The sequence below is a fragment of the Myotis brandtii genome, unplaced genomic scaffold (genome assembly GCF_000412655.1).
Source record: "Myotis brandtii unplaced genomic scaffold, ASM41265v1 scaffold490, whole genome shotgun sequence".
Lineage (NCBI taxonomy): Eukaryota > Metazoa > Chordata > Mammalia > Chiroptera > Vespertilionidae > Myotis > Myotis brandtii.
This window is the reverse complement of record NW_005368708.1, coordinates 422,707-441,429: the sequence shown is the minus strand read 5'-3', so window position 1 is coordinate 441,429 and position 18,723 is coordinate 422,707. Positions and strand designations below refer to the sequence as shown.

Sequence of the window (18,723 nt, the reverse complement as noted above, 5' to 3'; positions counted from 1 at the left end):
TTTGTTGATTTGTTGATGATAGCCATTCTGACAGGTGTGAGATGGTACCTCATTGTCGTTTTGATTTGCATCTCTCGGATGATTAGTGACTTTGAGCATGTTTTCATATGTCTCTTTGCTTTCTGTATGTCCTCTTTCGAAAAGTGTCTATATATGTCCTTTGCCCGTTGTTTTGTTTTGTTTTTTATTGTTTATCTTCCTTTTGTTAAGTTGTATGAGTTCCCTGTAAATTTTGGAGATTAAACCCTTATCAGAGATAACATTGGCAAATATGTTCTCCCATGCAGTGGGCTTTCTTGCACAACATCCATTCTCTAGAAATATTTTTCATGTTTAAGACAGCATGATAGTAATAAATCAGCTCTGAAAGTCGACTGCTATAAGTGCCATGTGGTATCAGTTAGATCACAAGCCAAAGCCAATTTTTCAAAACATTTCCTGCTGGAATACCCACAACATTTTAACAGATGTCTTTTGGAAAGTTCTGAAACAAAATAAACCCCATCAGTATATGAAATAAAACCAAAAATAAAGTAAAATGCAGAGGGATGGTTTTTTCTTTTGGCAGCAAGAGAAAGGATGGGGAAAATCTTGAGATCTTTGGAGAAATAGCCACAAAAGTGAAGAAATGAACTTTTCTTATACACAACACTAGAAATATTGGGGTTTGGAAAATGTATTTTGTTATTCACCAAAGAAATGTCTTTGACTGCTTTTGAGTATAATGCCTATTATTTCTTGTTCTGAACATCCGGCATAACTATAACTAGCTTTTGTTGAAGCAGATTTATGAGAAGCTAGGGAAAGGGTTTGAGAGTATAACTGATAGGCCAGCAGGAACAAGAATAGGGTGAAAGTATCAAAGAAGCATCTTTTGTCAGGGACAAGATGGGCATAATTGGTAGTGGCTGATTCTAAAATGGTGCAACTTAAAGTCTGAAGCCTCTCAAAATCAGTGGTAGGAAGGTCAGAATGGGAGCCTGGAAAAGGAAGGAGACATTTTTTTCTCCAACATTTTATTATGAAAAATTTCAAAAGTACAGAAAAGCCTAAAGAATTATGCAATGAGCATGCATATACTCGTGAGGGAGATTTTATTTTTAATTTATTTGTTCCACTGGGACTGATTTTTACCCTCATCAAAGAAATGCTCTTGAATGAATGAATGAATGAATGAGTGGTCTAATAATCTTTCCACACACTTATTCTGGGCAAGCCAAGGTAGTTCACTGCTACTTCTGCATGTAGTGGTAATTCCAAAAGCAGGAGTCCCTATGGGTCTGCTTCTATAATCTGTTGTCGGTATGCTTCTTGCTCATGCTGTCTTGTCTCCTCCTTGCCTTGTTATCTTTCACTTTGACAATGCTGTACTAAACAATCATATGTGGACATAAACAATCATATGTGGACATAATATTATTCCTTTAGAGAGGATTGTTTTGCTTGCGTATGCCAGGAACATGGGGGTGTTAGCAGTACAACAAATATTTATTGAGTATTACTGAGGCAGTAGAAATACAGTTATGAACAAGAAATGGTTCCTGCCCTTACAAGTCTTACCCAAAATAAGCAATAGGATTCATTTAAAAGGAGCCTTTAAAGAATAATTTAGTGCATACAAGTATGATCAGCATGCAGCTTTTCCTAACCTTATCCATCTGCACCCATTAAGGAGTGGCAAACTGGGCCATGCAGAGATGCCCTGAGGTTTCAGTACTTTTTCAGTTTTATTTCATAGATAATTTAGTAAAAAAGATTCTATGAACTGATTATTGCATTCATCACATAAAATTCTAAGCAGAACAATTTTACCTCCTTTGACCAAACACCTAAGAAAGATGATGCTTTAAAACACTATATTAAGGCAGTTACTAATTCATGGCAGAAATAAAACCATAGCCTATTTGAATATTATAAATCAAAATACTCTAAATCAACTGACCATATGCAGGGACTCAAGTGCTTGTATCTAGTCAGTGATGGCGAACCTTTTGAGCTCGGGTGTCAGCATTTTGAAAAACCCTAACTTATCTCTGGTGCCGTGTCACATATAGAAATTTTTTGATATTTGCAACCATAGTAAAACAAAGACTTATATTTTTGATATTTATTTTATATATTTAAATGCCATTTAACAAAGAAAAATCAACCAAAAAAATGAGTTTGCGTGTCACCTCTGACACGCGTGTCATAGGTTCGCCATCACTGGGTAGAACCAAAGAACATAATCCTTTCACAGACAAGCTCAAGAGTACCTAATTTCATCCTTCACAAACTGGAGGTTGGAGTCACTATCAAGAGAATGATTAGTTGAAAAGGAATATTCTGTGGAGTGTAACCCACGGAGACCTTGACTTAATATTGATGACCCAAACTGAACAGTCTGAGCTCTCTCTCTTTCTCTCTCTGGACTTACTATCCTTAGTCATTTCCAGGTGTTACCCCATGCTTGTTTAATGGGATGGGTTTTGGTGTTGTTTTTTCAAACAGATGAAAAATCATTCCTCATCTCTCACTCCTGAAAAAAATACTCAACAGGAGAAGTGACTTAGGAGATTTAAGACAAGTTACCAAAGTTAATATATTAATATCATTAATATGTTTTCTACCTTGCAGTTTCCTGCTGTTTGACTTTTTGAAATCCTTTCATGAGACACCAAAGCCTTTGGTTTCTTGGAAACAAATTCCTTTACCATGTAGGTTTTACTGTCAGGCTCCCTTTTTCTTACTTCCATGAGTTTGCTCTCTATTTTGTATACCCCAGTGTCTTACCTGTGACCTGCACATCACTATCTGTGACTGCTTCTTATGAGAGAGCCAGGTTAAGTGTCTGAACTCAGGCCACATATGCCATATCTATCAAATGATCACTTTCAGTGGGGAAGCCATAGACCCTACAAAATCATTTGTCTTAAATAATATATAGATCAAAATTAACTATGTCTGAGGAGATGGCATTTGCTCTGCTTAAAAATTAATGAACAACAATGCATGCATGCCAGTGGCTTAAGAATAACTAGAACCAGCATAAGTCAGTACCATGCCACCGATGGAACCAAGGGTTACTTGTGGTTTCCTCTGTTTGTTTTCACCTATTTGCACTAAGATGGTAAGTTCTCTTGGAATCTGTGGCACCTGATTCCTCCTGAGATCTTGAGTATGACCCTTACTTTATTTTGGTTTCCCATCACTGTTAAAAAGCACAGAGCTGGTATCATTCAAGTTTACAAATAGTTTGTTAGAGCTCTTACAATGAGGAGGAGTTTTGTTGGCATCATGAAAGACTGAAAGGAAAATGAAATATAGCTCCTGACCTCTAGGAATTTTTAACTTAATAAATGAAAAAAGACACATCAGGGATAATTCATGTTACATTAAAGCCATGCTACATGGAAAGTGCTGTAATAGAAGCCTAATTGAATCCAACGCTGACATGGTTTAAAATTTAAAAAGAGTTCTAACATCTTAGTAGATACTGAAAAGTGGATTCTGGTTACCAGATTATTCTCCAAAGAAGGCTGGCTACATAATTTGTGGGTCCCAGTGCAAAATGAAAATGTGGCCCCTTACTCAAAAACTAAGAATTTCAAGACAGTGACAGCTGTGAAATAAGTGTGGGATCCTTCTCAGTGCAGGGTCCTGTGTGACTGCACAGGTCACATGCTCATCAAATACAGTCAATGAATATGAGGAAGAGATAAATTCTGAACAGCCCAAAGGAGGAATTTTTACACAGGAAATTTTCTTCCAAGTAGTTCATATGAAAATAAACTCACTCTAAGGAAAGAAAATAATTCATTATTTTCCCAATTAGAAAATGGGATTGGAATCTAAAAGATAGAAAGTTACAATTTCAAAAACAATTTCACAGATCTTTACAGCTACAAAGTAGGGATAATAATAATTATAGTGATAGTAGTAGCTGACTCTAACATATAGAGCTTATTATGTGCCAGGACTTTTCTAAGTCTATTATGATATTTACTCATGTAATCCTCAAAACAGCCCTGGAGGGTAGATACTATTATTTTTCTACCCTACAGATGAGGAAACTGATCTTAGAAGAGTTGTGTAATTGTCCCAGTTACGTAGCAAATAAGTGGTAGAGCCAGGATTTGAACTCGGTCTAGCTCCAGAGTCTGTGCTCTTAACCACTATTTATGCTACTTCTCATAAAATAAAGATGAAGGAAGTATGGAAGGAAGGAAAAAGGGAGGAAGGAAGATGTTATCCCATTACATTCATTCATTAATATCATAGATTTGTCTTAACCAGGGTATACAGTGTGTTGTGTGCATGTTTTAATTTTTTTCTTTTTTCTTTTTTTTTGCATTTCATGTTCATAGTTTAACAGCACCCGTTCGCCCTCCCCCACTGAGTGTTGCCACATGACCCCATGGAGTAGAAAGGTACTGGTTCTGAAAACATTCCATTGCACCCTATCCCACTTTCTCCAGACACTTCCACTTTCTTCTCTTTACTTTGTGGCAAACTCTGTTGTTTCTAACTAACACAGATACTCTTTTAAATCAATTTAAAAAGTGGGTATTTTCCTAACTTGAATTAAAATTAAAATTTCCTAACTTGAATTATAATTTAGACAGCCATGCCATGAATTGGCTTTCCTTTCCATTTACTTCCCCACACACATACACACCCCTAAGTTGCAAATAAAGCTCTGTTCAACAAGAGCATCACCTAACACTGCTCCTGGGCTTTGTAATTCGGAGGAAAGAAATTCCACTTCCTTATATTCATCAAAATTGTAAAGGTTCGTCTTCTCAAATAATAATAATAAAAAAAAACAGACAACAGGACAAAAGGATCCTCTAGCAGTCAATTGTCTCTGTCACCATTAAATAAAAAGTGCTTTTGGCTGTTGATCAGAGCCTGCAGTCAGGTCACTATTCTTTCTTTGTTTCCCAGTCCATTGTTATTCAAGGAAGGAATCACCTACAAAATGTGGCCATTGGTGGTGGGGGTTTCTCTCCAGCTCTTGTGCTCTCTCTGTCTCTTTCTGTCTCTCTTTCTGCATGCACCAAACTTTTTTTTTCTTTTTGGAAATTACCTAGGAAACAAAGTCTTTTGTCCTCCAACTTTATTTGAGCTCCAACTTCACTTCCCTGGGAGTCTGCACAAAAGCTGAAGAGAGAAAGAAAGTTGCAATGTTTTTACTAAAACATTCATGGCAAACACATTTTTCTCAAAGCGGGGATCTTATCCTGTTGGGTGTATTAGGGGGCTTTGAAGATACCTATGACAAGGTAAGCAAATGTTGGGGCTTAGTTTAAACAACTGGCTCTGGAATCTTCTCTTTAAGGGGACTTAAGAACAGTTCATTTGGCAATATGTGAAATCCTCTGAGTCAACAGGGCATAATGCTTCCAAGTATGAAGATGAGAAAAATTTTTAATGGTCCTGACTTTAGGACAGAATATTATTAAAATCTAACTGGAACAAAAGGAAAAATTATTTTTTCTACAAAACCTGCCTTCCTCCAAATTATGGAAAGACATAAAACTAGGTTCGGTAGTGGAAACTAGGTCTTTTAATAATCTGAAATCAAAATTGGGATGGAGCCTTTTTAATAATCTGGGCTAGGAACCCAAACCTGAAATCAAATCAGACAATATTAATATCTATCAAAGGTTTGGATGGAGAATTTTCAAATGTCCTATAGAAGTCAAGGCCTCTAACTACACAGCTGGAAGAAAAGCTTAGCACTGCAAAACTGAAAGATAATAAATAAGGACTGTTTTACTCTTCCAGATTTGAAAAAGAAACCCATTTGAATTCCCCCAACACCATTTATATTTTTCACTATTGTTTGGGGGGAGATTCTTCACTTTTGCTTTTCCATGTGCATATAGTGTTTGTTAAATGTTATTCACAAACTCCATAGTCCTGGAGTAAAATAACTCCTTGTGTTTTAATCCGGTCTCTCAGGTTAGGTTGGTTTGTCCTTCACATGATGTGTTCTGGAATGTCTCCTGATTCCAGGTTTTCTGGCACATTTTCAAAAATGTTTCAATGGCATCCAAATCATCTCCTCCTTTTGACCCTAGGCATCTAGAGCTCTCAAGACTTTCAATAGGAATTTATGGCAAGATGGATATCAAGAAAGTAGATCTACCTCTTACTGGGTTAGAGACTTACATTTTTCTTCAGATTGAAGTTTGGGGATTTCTGGCTACTTTGTCTCTTGTCTTAATTCCATTTGACATGAAAAGCATGTTTATTTAACTTACTTTTTCCTCTTGTGTCACTTTATTATTAAAATTATAACTTTCAATTAGTTGTGTTTACTATTTATATGAATTCTTCCTTTGACCTAAAAGCTTATTTCTGACCAAATCTTTCTTAACTAAACTGTGAAATTCCTTATATGTGTGATGATATATAAACCTTGATGGTTGAGTCCCAATGTACTACATTTGCAGTCCCATCCCCCGGAGGATGAAGACACAGATGTCATGTTAGGACAGAGGCCGAAAAACCCAGTACACAATATCCCCTCCACACTGGACAAGCAGACCAACTGGAGCAAAGCACTACCTCTCCCGACACCAGAGGAGAAGATGAAACAAGATGCTCAAGTGATTTCTTCTTGCATTATTCCCATCAATGTCACTGGTATTGTTCTGTTCTTTTCTTAGGGGCAGTTGGGTCAGAATATTCTATGTAGTAAATGTGTTCAAAACCTGTGATGCTGGGGGTACTAATTAAGAATACTGCTTTGTGAACAAGTAATACCTTTTTAACAGAATACAACTCAGAAGATGTTCAATATGCTTTTGTCAGGCTTTGAACATCAATTTGCATATGTTTCACTGGGCTCCTTGTTATGTAAATGATTAACAGTTTCCTTTTGGAAACAAAAATTCACCAAATAGTTCTTTGGCCATAGCTGACTGAAATAATGGAGAAAGCAGTGGTGATTAATCATATTATAATGACGCATGGCACAGCAGGAAAAAAACACAAAAAAAAACACACAAAAAGAACAGCAAACCCTGGGTTCCTAAAACTGCAAGTAATGATCCTGTAGACCAAGTATAAAATCTGTTTGCATGCTTCCTTGGATGAAGATAGGCTTGTTTAAAAGATTGTTTAGAATTCTGAAGCGATTTTAGGGATTTTTGACCTAAAAATATATGGATTCATAGATGAAAGCTGAATTCTACTCTAAAGCCAGAAAGCCTGTCTTCTATGCACTCTGCTTTCCTCCTCCTGTGTATTGAGAGTGTGAATATTAGTCTAGAGTCTAGAGTTAGACTCTAGGTTGAACACAAGCCTGTCCGGGCTTTTCTGGAAAAGTTTATTGGCAGCAATTGTAAATTCCAGAATTGGATCTGGTAATCTTTGTAAGTAAAATAATGTTATAAAATATTCTAACTTTCAAAGATAGAAATTAAATGACCTATTTATTGGGCTTTCTTGAAACTTCTCTAATAGTTATATTTTAACATTTTTGTATTTAAAATTTCAAAATGGCCATATTATGACTGATTTTTCACCCTTATATCAAATGACTACAGATTGCATGTTATGTGAGATGAAATTTGGACACAGCTATTATTAACCCCACTCAAATTTCTCTCACATAAAGTGGGGATCAAATGATGACCTTGTATTTGGCATAGTTATTTCCTTCTTGAAATAAAAAAAAGGAGTACTAGTTGGTCAGCTGACTGTGAGCTGGTGGTTCATTTTCTTCATGACCTATTCAATTTATAGAATAAATTATTCTCAGAATATGTATCTGATCCCCATGATCTAAATGGGATGGATTAGGGGAGTTCAGCTGTCAAATGGATCACTTTGGCATCCTCATAAACTAACTTTCAGTTCTGGGGACATCTGATTATTAGCAGCACCTGCTTTCTTCATGGCACTGTAAGTAAAATCTTGTTTTCAAATTTAGTTCTGATTATGGGTCTTGTGATTTAGGAAAGGGGAAGATCTTTCCTTCTGCTTTATTTCAGGAATGCTCAGACTAAAGTCTAGATTATCTGTTGATTTCAAGAGCTTTACTGAGCAAGTTGTTGATTATGCCCATATAACACAAAGTGTCTGTGTCTGTATGCTCTGTGTCCTATAATTATTACGATTAGAATGAAGGATTTTAATTTTTGTTTGGAATTAAGAAAGAAAAATTCCATTAGTACAAATTCTCCAATAATATTGTAATTATTCATCATGTGATATCTCATACAGATTTTTCAAAGTGAGCTCTAGAAACTGTTGTCACTGTGATGCTAAGCAAAACTCAAACTGCTTCATTATATAGCTCAACAAGGTTTAACATGCCATCCTGCCCCATACTTAACAATCAGGATAAATGATGAGACAATCAAATTCCAAAGCACTTTTGTTATCATGGCTTCCTGAGGCAACGCTCACTCTGAAAAATACATGGTGCATACCTATGCCAGAGGAGTTTAAGTTTTTACCTCCTTCCTCAGTGTTCTAGACTGGATAGGAATGCATATACTATGTCAATAATGTGGTTATGGATAGAGAAACTAACAGGTATCATGGTCTGCCCCCTGTATTTACTAAAGCAAACAGACACATTGTAAATATTGGGAATTCCAGCTTTATTTATAGTTGATCCACTTAAGTACAGAACTGAGGACTGCCTTGTATTTTTATTATATAGTGATAAGACACTGGTGCTAAACCAAAAAGTGTCCATTTCAGTCCGTAGAAGAAAGTAGACAGTTACTAGGTGTAACAGTTAATAATGCGGATTTTTTTTCAATAGATGGAGTTACACATATGTTGATATACTATACATGATGATTTAAAAAACAAATCTCTAGGCTGTTGTTTCCTCTCAGCATGTGTGTGTTTTAGGGGGTGGGCATAGTGGGTACAGAGGAAAACTACAAAGATGCACTTAATGAAGAAAAGGGTCAGGATATGTTAGCTGAACTAATTTGGGTTAACATCTTGGATCTACTATGTATAGATATCAGATTCAGAGAGCCCAGAAATAGACCAGTAAATAGTAGTAACTAAAGGTTTAAGTCCTTAAAGCATCATTTGTATATGAGGGTTATTCTTTGATGTTATTTTTATGTCCTTTTACTTTTGATTTTCCTACTTTTCTTGTTAATTTTGGCAGTTCAAGCTGTTGTGGAGAGCTGCATTCAGAAGTAAAGCTTAATGTACTGCAGCATAATTTAAATAAGAGCTGAATAAGGGCTCCCTTATATTTGTTTATAGGCTTAATTCAAATTCTTCCTTTACTTCAATAAATATCACTGTGTTCCAAGCAAATGAAAATGTGTTTGCAATTTCTAAAGGCTAATGAGATTTATTTGTGGGTTGCAGGAGTTGGTTTTGACAGAGAAGCTAGTATACGCTGCTCTCTTGTTCATTCACAATCTGTACTACAGCGGAGACGAAAACTGAGGAGGAGGAAAACCATCTCTGGTATCCCTAGAAGAGTCCAACAAGAAATAGGTGTGGTATAAAACTATTAATGGTTAACATTCTGTTGGGTGCCGATTTTAAGGAGATGAAATAGAAACCACCTAACCTTTAATCAGCTTCCTTTGAAAAAGTCAACCCTGTAACTTGTAAAGGTTTTGAAAAGATTTTTATTTGTCCTGTGTTCAGCAAGCCAGGTGGTATGGCATTTTAAGTCTCTGTTTTTTTGACTGAGAAGGTTTGACCTTATAGATTTAGGCATATACATTCAGGTCTTATGGTTGAAATTATATTTCAGTTAGTTTTGCTAATTTTTAAAAGCTTTATTAAGGCGGAAATTATAAATAAAGTAACGAGGTTCAATGAAGATTCATTTTTAAAAGTATACCTTTATTTGAAGAGATGCTTTTATGACATTAATAATTAAAAAGGTAAATTTCAAGGATACTCAATTAAATATTGAATAATGATAACATGATATTCTTGATGACATTTTTCCTATTATTTTCTGTTCAATGTGTTTAGGATATCTCTTCATATGTTTATTACTAGAGGCCTGGTGCACAGATTTGTGCACTGGTGGGGTCCCTCGGCCTGGCCTGCAGACATCCCCTGAGGGGTTCCAGATTGTGAGAGGGCAAAGGCCGAGGGACCCCACCAGTGCACGATCAGGGCCAGGGAGGGACTGCAGGAGGGCTCCAGGGCTTGTCCAGCCCTTCTTGCCCAGTCCCAATTGGCCAAACTCCAGCAGCAAGCTAACCTACTAGTCAGAGCATCTGCCCTCTAGTGATCAGTGCACATCATAGCGACTGGTCAAACTGTCAAAGAAATGGTCAGACACTTGCATATTAGGCTTTTATTATATAAGATTAGTGTATCATCCCTTGTAAATAAGACTTTTATTTCTTACTAGAGGCCCAGTGCACGGATTCATGCACCAGTGTGGTCCCTTGGCCTGGCCTGCAGGATCGGGCCAAAACTGGCTCTCCGACCCCCCCCCCCCGGAGGGGTTCTGGATTGCGAGAAGGCACAGGCCAGGCCTAGGAACCCCACCGGTGCACAATTGGGCCGGGGAGGGATGCGGGAGGTTGGCCAGCCAGGGAGGGACTGCGGGAGGGCTCCAGGGTATGTCCAGCCTGTCTCGCTCAGTTCCAATTGCCTGGACCTCAGCAGCAAGCTAACCTACTGGTCGGAGCATCTGCCCCCTGGTGGTCAGTGCACATCATAGCAAGCTGTTTAGCAGCCTTAGCATATCATTAGCATATTACACTTTGATTGGTTGAACAGACAACCAACGACCAGACACTTACCATATTAGGCTTTTATTACATAGGATAGTGAATTCTAATATTTTATTTCATTATGTTTATATTAAAAAATTAAAAAATGAATAGTGGCCAAGAAGATAAAATGGACTTTAGTTTGAAAAAAAAAGACAAAGTAATTTGGGACAAAGTAATTTGATATTGAAGAAAGAGAATTAACAAAAGATCTAAAAGTATATCTTATCTTAGTATATATATATACTACATACATATATATAGTGTGTGCATATCTGTATCTAAATCTATCTAATAATCTATAATTATATCTAGAGAGAGGGGTGGCAGAGACAGAGATTCCCCAAAGCATTTTAACTTTCTATTTTTATTTTAATCCTCACCCAAGGATATGTTTTACTGATTTTAGAGAGAGGGGGGGAGGGAGAGAGAGAGAAAAAATCCATGTATGAGAGAAACATCAACATTTGCCTTCCATACTCCCCCTCACTGGGAGTTGAACCCACAATTTAGGTATGTGCCCTGAGCGGCAATTGAACCAGCAACTTTTCAGTGCACGGGATGATGCTCCAACCAACTGATCCATACTGTCCAGGCCTCCTAATTTTTTATGCTGATATTGTCTTTAGGAAAAAGCTCCAACATGCACATGCCAGCACCCAGATTTGTGGGTATTTCTCAGAATGTCTTTTAGTATGCTGTTGAAAAAAATATCTCACTATGCTTTCCATGTGCCCTAGACTCAGATGAATCACCCGTGGCCAGAGAAAGGAATGTGATTGTGCACACAAATCCAGACCCTTCCAACACTGTCAATAGGAGGTCTGGAACCAGGGACTCTGAGTGCCAAACTGAGGACATTTTGATTGCTGCTCCATCCAGAAGGAGAATCAGAGCTCAAAGGGGTCAAAGTATTGCAGCTTCTCTTTCACATTCGGCAGGCAACATTTCTGCATTGGCAGACAAAGGTGATGCCATGTTTACAACTGCAGTGAGTAGCCGCACAAGATCTCGGAGCCTTCCCCGAGAGGGCAATAGAGGTGGAGATGGTGAGCCCAAAGTTGGTCTTAAACCCTCAGCATATGAAGAGGGAGAGCCTTTTGTGGGTGATCAAGAAAGAATCCCTAATGATTGCAGTGAGGCCCCCAGCAGCCCAAGTGCCCAGGAACACCAGCCTGCTTTGGATCTGGCCTGTTCTCAACATCTCCACAGCCCCCAGCACAAGTTAAGTGAGAGAGGGAGGTCACGTCTGTCCCGAATGGCTGCTGACTCTGGAAGTTGTGACATCTCCTCCAACTCAGACACCTTTGGGAGCCCCATCCACTGCATCTCCACAGCTGGTGTCCTCCTCAGCAGCCACATGGACCAGAAAGACGACCACCAGTCATCCAGTGGCAACTGGAGTGGGAGCAGCTCCACATGCCCCTCACAGACCTCAGAGACAATCCCTCCTGCAGCTTCTCCCCCCCTCACTGGTTCTTCACACTGTGATTCAGAGTTGTCACTAAACACAGCCCCTCATGCTAATGAGGATGCCAGTGTCTTCGTGACAGAGCAGTACAATGACCACTTGGATAAAGTGAGAGGCCACCGGGCAAACTCCTTTACCTCCACTGTGGCAGATCTCCTGGATGACCCCAATAATAGCAACACAAGTGACAGTGAGTGGAATTACCTACACCACCATCATGATGCCTCCTGCCACCATGATTTTAGTCCTGAGCGCCCCAAGGCAGACAGCTTGGGCTGTCCAAGCTTCACAAGCATGGCCACATATGACAGCTTTCTGGAAAAGTCTCCATCAGACAAAGCTGACACTAGCTCTCACTTTTCAGTGGATACAGAAGGATACTACACCTCCATGCACTTTGACTGTGGTCTCAAAGGTAGTAAGAATTATGTCTGCCACTATGCAGCCCTGAGCCCAGAGAATGGCCAGGGCATTGGAGCTCCTCCTACTCTTCCAGACTGTGCCTGGCAGGACTACTTAGATCACAGGAGGCAGGGGAGACCAAGCATCTCTTTCAGGAAACCAAAGGCAAAGCCGACCCCACCTAAAAGGAGCTCATCATTGAGGAAATTTGATGGAAATGCAGACATTTCTGAAAAGAAAGAACCAAAGATTAGCAGTGGCCAGCTCCTGCCTCACAGTTCCAGGGAAATGAAGTTGCCTCTTGATTTCTCCAACACGCCTTCTCAAATGGAAAATACCAATATTTCCACCAAGCAAGAACCTTCCTGGATTAACCAGGATGAACATGGTAGTAAAGAATCTCAGTTAGACACTTCAGATATTCCACCATTCAAAGATGAAGGTGCTGAATCAACTCACTATACAGACCTCTGGCTTCTAAATGACTTGAAAACAAATGATCCCTACAGATCTTTATCTAATTCAAGCACTGCTACGGGTACCACAGTTATTGAATGCATCAAATCTCCAGAGAGCTCTGAATCCCAAACATCCCAGTCAGAATCAAGAGCCACGACTCCATCCCTTCCTTCTGTTGACAATGAGTTTAAACTGGCTTCACCAGAAAAGTTAGCTGGCTTGGCATCTCCATCAAGTGGCTACTCAAGCCAGTCTGAAACACCAACATCCTCTTTCCCTACAGCTTTCTTTTCTGGTCCATTGTCTCCTGGAGGTAGCAAAAGAAAACCGAAAGTCCCAGAAAGGAAATCCTCACTACAGCAACCTTCTTTAAAAGATGGAGCTCTATCACTAAGTAAAGACCTTGAACTTCCAATTATACCTCCTACCCATCTTGACCTAAGTGCTCTTCATGTCTTGAATAAACCATTTCACCACCGTAACCCATTGCATGTTTTTAGTCATAATAAGCAGAATACAGTAGGGGAAACACTGAGGTCAAATCCTCCACCATCCCTTGCAATTACACCAACAGTCCTGAGATCTGTTAACCTTAGGTCCATCAGCAAGTCTGAAGAAATTAAGCAAAAAGAAGGCAATAATATGGAACACCCCTACTTAGAGCAAAGCACTCTCACAATGGCTGCTCTATCTCCAGGTAAGATTAGGCCACATACAGCTAAGAAATCAATATCACGCCAGTACTCCACTGAAGACACCATATTGTCCTTTTTTGACTCCTCTTCAGTTGAGATGGGACCAGATAAACTACAGTTAGGAAAAAAACATGCTTTTGATGTAAAGAATCATTGTGATCCAGAAACAGTAACCTCAGCTGGTAGCAATCTTCTAGATTCAAGTGCCATAAAAGACCAAATACATATGGAGAGTGAGCCTATTCCAGAAAACACACCAAGTAAAAATTGTGACTTTCCCAAAGAAGGATTTCAAAGGGTCTCTGCTGCCCGCTCAAATGATTTGGATGGTAAACTACTACAATATGGAGCTGGTCCAGATGGAATCCTTGCACAGGTCCAAAAGGCATCCTCTGTAGAGCAGGAGGAAGTTGTACATCCTGAGTCCATGGATGTGCTCACATCTCAATCAAATTCACCAACTAGAGCCACAGACATAAGCAATCAACTTAAGCATCAACTTGGGATGAGCCGCTATCATGACAAAGTGCCTGGGGATATCAGCTATGAAGCAGAGCTATCAACTGTAAATTCATGCCCTGAAAAATGTTCAGAGCAGGAAAATATTGCTTCAGGTATTTCAGCCAAAAGTGCCTCTGATAACAGCGGAGCAGAGGAGACCCAAGGAAGTATGGATGAGGTTTCATTGAAAGGTCAGTTTGTCCCTATGAAAAGGAGTCTCATGGTACTTCCTGAATTTTTTCTTTCTTACATTCCCCATAATGTGGTACAGCCCTGTGTGTTGGGATCCCTCCATTATTTCTTTTCCCTTATTTTTAAATATATTTCTTTATTGATTTCAGAGAGGAAGGGAGGAGAGAGAGATAGAAACATCAATGATGAGAAAGAATCATTGATCGGCTGCCTCCTGCACGCCCCCCACTGGGGATCGAGCCCACAACCCGGGCATGTGCCCTTGACTGGAATCGAACTCGGGATCCCTCAGTCCACAGGTTGACGCTCTATCCACTGAGCCAAGCCGGCTAGGGATTTCTTTTCCCTTATTAAGACAATTGAGATAAAACCTTTTACTATTGATGGATTAAGGAATGACAGATATAGCTCTCATTTTAAAAATGTCAGTAAGGTTATTTTTTCCTTGAGTTAGCGAAGCACAGCAGTATGCGGTAACTTTCTCCTAAAGATGCTTTTGTTCTTAATTTAAGAATCGTCACCAAGTGATGACTCTATGATTTCACCACTTAATGAAGACTCTCAGACTGAAGTGGAAGGTGTGTTTGTATCTCCAAACAAACCTCGAACAACTGAGGATTTATTTGCAGTCATTCACAGGTGAGACAACAATATGAAAGGTTTTGCTTCTTATGGTACTTCACATCAAATGCAAATAATGGGAAAGCCTTGTGTAGTTGTAGTATATTTAACAACAACAAAAAACACCCACTAAATCCAGCAAAGAAATATTTTTCCAAATCAAATTGATAGACTTGTATTTAAGTTGGGAAATATGAGTCTTTATATATCGTTAGATTGACTTCAATTGAGAGACTTTCATAAGAAATGCTGAGGAAAGGTGTTTTTGTTTGTTTGTTTGTTTTCCCTAGGAAAGATATTCTGGAACAAGTTTTTATTTGAAAACTATTTGTGGCTAAGTAACTTAGAGTGAAATCTCAAACTCTAGTGCAATCTCTGGTTTTAAATAATATCTTTTCTAAAAAATATGCTCAAAGCTGTAATCCTATATAAACAGAGATAAATTGTAAGTTAATTCACTAAACAGAGCCCCAAATTTGAGACAACAGTGTATTAAAACCTACTCATATCATAGCTCAGAACAACTAACCACTGCTCCCCTTTTCCCTCTCTTCCTAAAACTTAAATTTCTTTAATAACACTGGCCTTCTCTAAAATGAATGCTCCATATCCCCTGAACAGGGGATGTACTCTAGGCTGCTATTTAGGACAGTGTTGTGTCCATGCTGCCCTTTCACATTCTCTCATCCTTCCCCTGCATCCTTGTGGTCAGTGCCCGTATTGGCAAGAATACTTACAACCTGTGACTGAAGAACAGAACAGGAACTAACCTTTGGAAACTGAACCAATATCAGACTGAGCTACCCAATCATAGTGTGCCTACTCCTTTCATAACTGACTACTTTCTCCCACTAGGCCTCAGTGACTTATATGGGATTCCCAAGGGAAAAATCTTGGGGACTATCTTTTCTACTTCATGAAGTAATACTCTCTGAAGCAAGTTGTTGCAAGAAGCTTACCATTGTATCACCCAGAATTCTACTTTTTTAAGGGAACTTGGGTTTTCTCTTGGTGTGATTCTCTTATAAAGAAGGAGCCAACTCTTTAACAACTTTTTGAAAGGAGTCAATCAGAAATGCCTTCTGTGTATACCCTAGCAGGCACACTTCTACATTCAGAGTGTGAAGAGTCATTAGTTTATTTTTCTTTGGCCCTGTGTGTAGTCTAAGCTCCAATTATATTCCTCTCACCCCACTTTATCTTCAACCTTAGGACAAGTTACTAAGATGCTATGTAAGTTAAAGAGACAAACTCTTACCCCAAAGAACCAAATGCTAGTGTCTGGAATAGTGGACACAAAGTAAGTAGTGGAGTAAAAAAGACCTGGAATTGAATCCCAGTGCTGCCACTTCTTAACCAGTCTTGAGTCAGTTAAAACCTCTGTACTTATCTATTCCTTTACTGGAAATGGAGAGACTTAGAGTTCACATTCTCAGTTTTGATGATAAAATAACATTTTAGTATCTAGAATATAATAGATGCTAAAATAAATGTTAGCTTGAAACTCCTACCCTGGACACTGGCATACACAAGATAACAACCACAAAGGTTTCAGTGAACCCAAATAAGGCTGGTCTCTAATTGCAAAACTGACATTTTCTCTACCCTATGGATTTCTAGAATACTTATCAATGAGCTCAGTCATGCTGAAGATTCACAGAATGTACACTGGTTTACTTATCAAGATAAATATGATGGGTACCTAGGTTTGGTAGACTTACTAAGTTTTTTAAATCTAGGTTAGCATTTGTTTAGTATGTATGTATGTATGTGCAACACAGTGACAAGAACAATTTTGTGTTGTTTTTTTGAAGGGAAAGTATTTTTTTAATATTTCCTTGTTCTTCTTGCGAATGCAATGCAATTCAAACTTGAAAGAAATATTTAACACAGAAATAGAAATCCAGTCATTCTAAAATAACTGCCATTAAATTTGGAGTCTATTCCTTCATATTTTTCCCATGTATAATAAACACATATTATAATATAACTTGTGTATTTTGTATTTTTTCTTTCTTTTAAAATATATTTTATTGTTTTCAGAGAGGAAGGGAGAGGGAGAGAGAGAGAGAAACATCAATGATGAAAGAGAATCATTGATTATCTGTCTCCTGCACACCCCTTACTTGGGATCAAGCATTTGCCCTGACCGGGAATTGAATCTTGACCTCCTGGTTCATAGGTTGACCCTCAACCACAGAGCCACAATGGCCAGGCTCTTTTTATTTTTTTCAATTACAGTTAACATTCAATATTATATTAGTTTCAGGAGTGCAGCATAGTGGTTAGACATTTACATAACTTATGAAGTGATCCTTTGATAAATCTAGTACCCACCTAGCACCATACAGAGTTATTACAGTATTATTGACTATATTACCTATGTTGTAATTTACATTCCCATGACTATTTTCTAACTGTGAGTCTGTGCTTCTTAATCCTTTCACATTTTCACTCAGCTCCCCAGTCTCCCTTATATCTGGAAATGATCAGGTTGTTTTCTGTATATGAGTCTGTTTCTGTTTTGTTTGTTCATTTATTTTGTTCTTTAGATTCCACATATAAGTGAAATCGTATGGCATTTGTCTTTCTGCGTCTGACTAATATCACTTAGCATAATATCCTATAGTTCCATCCATGTTGTCGCAAATGGTAATGTGTCATTCTTTTTTATGGTCAAATAATTTTCTATTGCATATATGTACTACAGCTTTTTTATACACTTGTCTATTGATGGGCATTTAGGTTACTTCCATATCTTGGCTATTGTAAATAACATTGCAATGAACATAGCGATGTGTATATCTTTTCAAAATCGTGCTTTGGATTTCTTCAGATAAATACTCAGAAGTGGAATTGCTGGGTCATAAGGTAGTTCTATTTTTAATTCTCTGAGGAATGCCCACACTGTTTTCCATAGTGGCTGCACCAATTCCAAAATTCCAATTTGCAGTGCATGAGGGTTCCCTTTTTTCCACATCCTTACCAACACTTGTTTACTGATTTATTGATGGTGGTCATTCTGACAGGTGTGAGGTGTTATCTCATTGTGGTTTTAATTTGCATTTCTCTGATGATTAGTGACATTGAGTATCTTTTCATAAGTCTATTGGCCATCGTTATGTCCTCCTTGGATAAATGTATATTCAAGCCCTCTACCCATTTTTTAAATTGGATTGTTTATTGTTTTGGTATTAAGTTGTATGAGTTCTTTGTAAATTTTGCATATTAACCCCTTATCAGATGTATCATTGGTGAATATCTTCTCCCATTCCGTAGGTTGTCTGTTTTGTTGATGGTTTCCTTTCAAGAGCAAATCAGAGAGTTTGCTGTTTATGTTTTCTTCTAGGAATTTCATGGTTTGAGGTCGCATATTTAAGTCTTTAATCCATTTTGAGTTTATTTTTGTATATGGTGTGAAGGTAGTCTAGTTTCATTTTTTTGTATCTATCTGTCCAGTTTTCCCAACACCATTTATTGAAAAAACTGTCTTTACCCCATTGTATATTCTTGTCTCCTCTGCCATAGATTAATTGAGCATTTAGGTATGGGTTTGTTTCTGGGCTCTCTATTATGTTCCATTGATCTCTGTTTCTGTTTATGCCAGTACCATGCTGTTTTGATTACTATAGAGTTGTAGAATAGCTTGCTATCAGATAGTGTG

The 18,723-nt window shown here is 38.2% G+C and overlaps 1 protein-coding gene across 2 annotated transcripts in view; it reads left to right on the top strand.

The window, feature by feature from the left end:
* The window catches only part of NHS (Nance-Horan syndrome (congenital cataracts and dental anomalies)), a 96,446-nt gene that overhangs the window by 72,114 nt on the left and 5,609 nt on the right, over positions 1 to 18,723 (top strand). The window contains exons 4-8 of one of the 2 annotated variants that reach the window (XM_014548028.1): positions 4,347 to 4,409; positions 6,441 to 6,633; positions 9,340 to 9,471; positions 11,459 to 14,437; positions 14,951 to 15,077. In XM_014548028.1, the coding sequence (XP_014403514.1) occupies positions 4,347 to 4,409; positions 6,441 to 6,633; positions 9,340 to 9,471; positions 11,459 to 14,437; positions 14,951 to 15,077 (3,494 nt within the window). The remainder of the gene's footprint in view (positions 1 to 4,346; positions 4,410 to 6,440; positions 6,634 to 9,339; positions 9,472 to 11,458; positions 14,438 to 14,950; positions 15,078 to 18,723) is intronic. The other variant, XM_014548029.1, reaches the window with a different exon arrangement.